General features: G+C 38.7%; 1 protein-coding gene across 1 annotated transcript in view; it reads left to right on the top strand.

The window, feature by feature from the left end:
* Positions 1-2,530, top strand: part of LOC138350032 (FYVE, RhoGEF and PH domain-containing protein 6-like) — a 64,148-nt gene extending 61,618 nt beyond the window's left edge. The window contains exons 7-9 of the mRNA XM_069300279.1: positions 1,201-1,383; positions 1,704-1,810; positions 1,993-2,530. Coding sequence (XP_069156380.1) covers positions 1,201-1,383; positions 1,704-1,810; positions 1,993-2,032 — 330 coding nt within the window. The 3' untranslated portion in view covers positions 2,033-2,530. The remainder of the gene's footprint in view (positions 1-1,200; positions 1,384-1,703; positions 1,811-1,992) is intronic.
* The last annotated feature ends 292 nt before the right edge of the window (positions 2,531-2,822 follow it).

The following is a 2,822-nucleotide window of genomic DNA, read 5'->3' as shown; positions in this document are numbered from 1 at the left end:
CCCATGTAGCCGCGGGAGGTTTGAATGGAACGCTAAAAATATAAATACCCGGAGGCGCGTTGCGCACCCCCGTCGAAGGCCTGCAGGTGTGTTGCGCAGTTTAGGGGTTAAGTCACTTGGCTATCTATAGTGCAATATTCCTATACTGTATAGAGTACAATCTAGGATATACGCTCAACACAAGAGTCAAATTACAGTGTGTTGCGGTTTATGACTCGACATGACTGTAGAATATTATCAGAAGTTGTTTATCCCTAGAGGATGGAATACCTTCCGGATTGTCAAAGGAAACATGACCCCTCCTTATCATCATACAAATACAAATATTTATTCAGGTTAAGTACATACATACAAGATGAGATACAAAAGTTGATGGATTTATAGATAGAGCTAGTACATACAATGCCTAAAGCCACTATTACACAAAGCGTCTCGGGCAGAAAAGTAAAAAAGTTTCGGGCAGAAAAGTTTTCGGGCAGCATCATCACAGAAAAGTGGTATCCTGAGGAAGCACGTGTTGTTACATTTACGTTTTGTTTTCCATAGTCAGGCACAGGAAGCCTGTTAGTTGAATCGAGGTCTCTCTAGTCCAACTTCTGGCCTTTCCCCTGATGCAGCCCTCAATAGTTGTCTAAGTCCCAGGTATCTACAGTATTTACTGCTATATGAACAGAGGCTTCAGATTACCACTACTACTTACCACTACATCAGTCTCCGTGGTGTAGTGGTAAGACACTCGCCTGGTGTTCCACGAGCGCTTTGTCATGGGTTTGTATCCTGGCTGGGGAGGATTTACTGGGTGCAAATCCTTAACTGTAGCCTCTGTTTAACTCAACAGTAAAATGGGTACTTGGTTGTAACAACGATTCTTTGTGGTGGGGATCGTATTCCAGGGACTTGCCCGAAACACTATGCGTACTAGAGCTGTACACAAATTTAACAACTCTTGTATATATCTCAAAAAAAAAAAAAAAGATAAAAGGAAACATTGTTCAAACACTTCTGGCCTGTCACCAGACCTTCCTTCTTAGCATGGTATGTACAACCCCCACATTGAACAAATTTCTTCCTAGACCTATGTTTTTCTTGCCAATTTAAGTACTGTATCCTGCAGAAATAAAACAAATGTTGCAGGAAATTAAACATACGTATTGTACCAGGTGCTATATTTTTTACTTAACTTTTTGTTCTACTTTACAGGTCTGTGCTAGTGACACTTCCTCTCAGATGTGCGGTTATCTTAGGATGATGGTCAGAAGATCATGGCGCAGAGGGTGGTTTGTGCTCAAGGACCGAGTGTTGTACGAGTATCGTGCCCCAGAGGATGTGTGTGCCCTGGAGAGCATTCCGGTGCTTGGTTATACAGTTGAAGCTATGCTAAAGGTTGTAGTATTGTATTGTACAGTACTAACTTTCATAAACCTATTAGGTATAAAATATAAGATTTTATACCTCTTAGGTATACAACACCTCTTTTATACCTCTTAGGTATACAACAGTTATCAGAAATAATATTTTAATAAGAGATAGAGTAAAAAGTGTATATTTATTTTAGAAAATATAATATGCAAAGCTTATCTGACTTTTTTCATTATTTAATTTATCTTGTTTTTATAATGGGAAATAACTAAGCAGCAATATTGCCAATATGTAATACTGACAGTGAAGAAATGAAAAATGTGTGACAGTGTTTATACCATCAGGTGAAGGAAGAGGCAGATGGTGTGGACGCTTGTTTAGCCTTCCAGCTCACCCACTCTAACCAACCACCTCTCATCTTCCATGCTGACACTCCACATCTGGCTCACAAGTGAGACTTGTATTATGCATTTTCATTCAAACTTAATGCTTTAGCAATGTTGTGGTATTGTTGGCGTTTTTAATTTTCACTACATTACATTCTTTTTATTTAGTATAAAGTCACATAATTTCTTGTTGGTTACTAAATTCTTAATACCAAGACTTAACTCTTGCCATTGTGTTTGTGTGCAGGTGGATACAAGCCATGAAGGATGCTGTTGTCTTGACCTGACATGGCACGAGCCAATTCAACGTAATCTTTCTGATGCTACATGGAGAAGGCAACTTTACATTTGAGTTCCATGATCTGACCAAACTGCTCAGGATATAGTGCATCAGCTGGTACTGGCTATGGAGTTAACATGTATCTGAGTGTGCTGCTCTTCACAGACATTTAGTGCACTGAATAATGAGAGGTGTTGAATGCATAGAGAGGGTATTGTGGACTGTAGTTACATTAAAGTAACTGCTTTTGAGTTTTAACATTATTCAAAATACTATAATGCTAAAAGGAAGATGATTACCAATAATTTGCATCAAATTGTTTGCCGATACTGTCTTGCTTGCTCATGCACTAGTGAAGTGATCTTGAGAATCAGGTTCCTGGAAAGCATTGAAGTTTGTTGATTAATGCAATTATGTCAAACCTGATGGAGTTAGTCAATTAAACTCGAGTGATTTTCATTAAAGTTCACCAGTGGCTCTGCTTTAAAGTCTTGTGATATTGTGCGTAGTGTTTATCTGGGGGTGGGGAAATGGATCATATTTTCTTCATTAATGAAGTAAATTTTACAAAACCCATTCTGGTCATATCAAGATGTAGGTCTTGAGCAGGTATTGAAACTGATCAAGTTATTCACTGCTACGTTTTGCCTTATATCTAGGTATGCAATTACTGCTGGGTGCACGGGTAAATAGAGTAAAGGCATGGTGCCATATTGTCCCAACCAGCTCAAATCAGTATTGCTCTCGAATTCTTGCTATAACGACTGTAATCCAGATAAACAAACTCTTTTTCTTTA

The sequence above is a fragment of the Procambarus clarkii genome, chromosome 43 (genome assembly GCF_040958095.1).
Source record: "Procambarus clarkii isolate CNS0578487 chromosome 43, FALCON_Pclarkii_2.0, whole genome shotgun sequence".
NCBI classification, from domain to species: Eukaryota; Metazoa; Arthropoda; class Malacostraca; order Decapoda; family Cambaridae; genus Procambarus; species Procambarus clarkii.
Note: the sequence above shows the minus strand (reverse complement) of the source record. Positions and strands in the feature narration are given on the sequence as shown.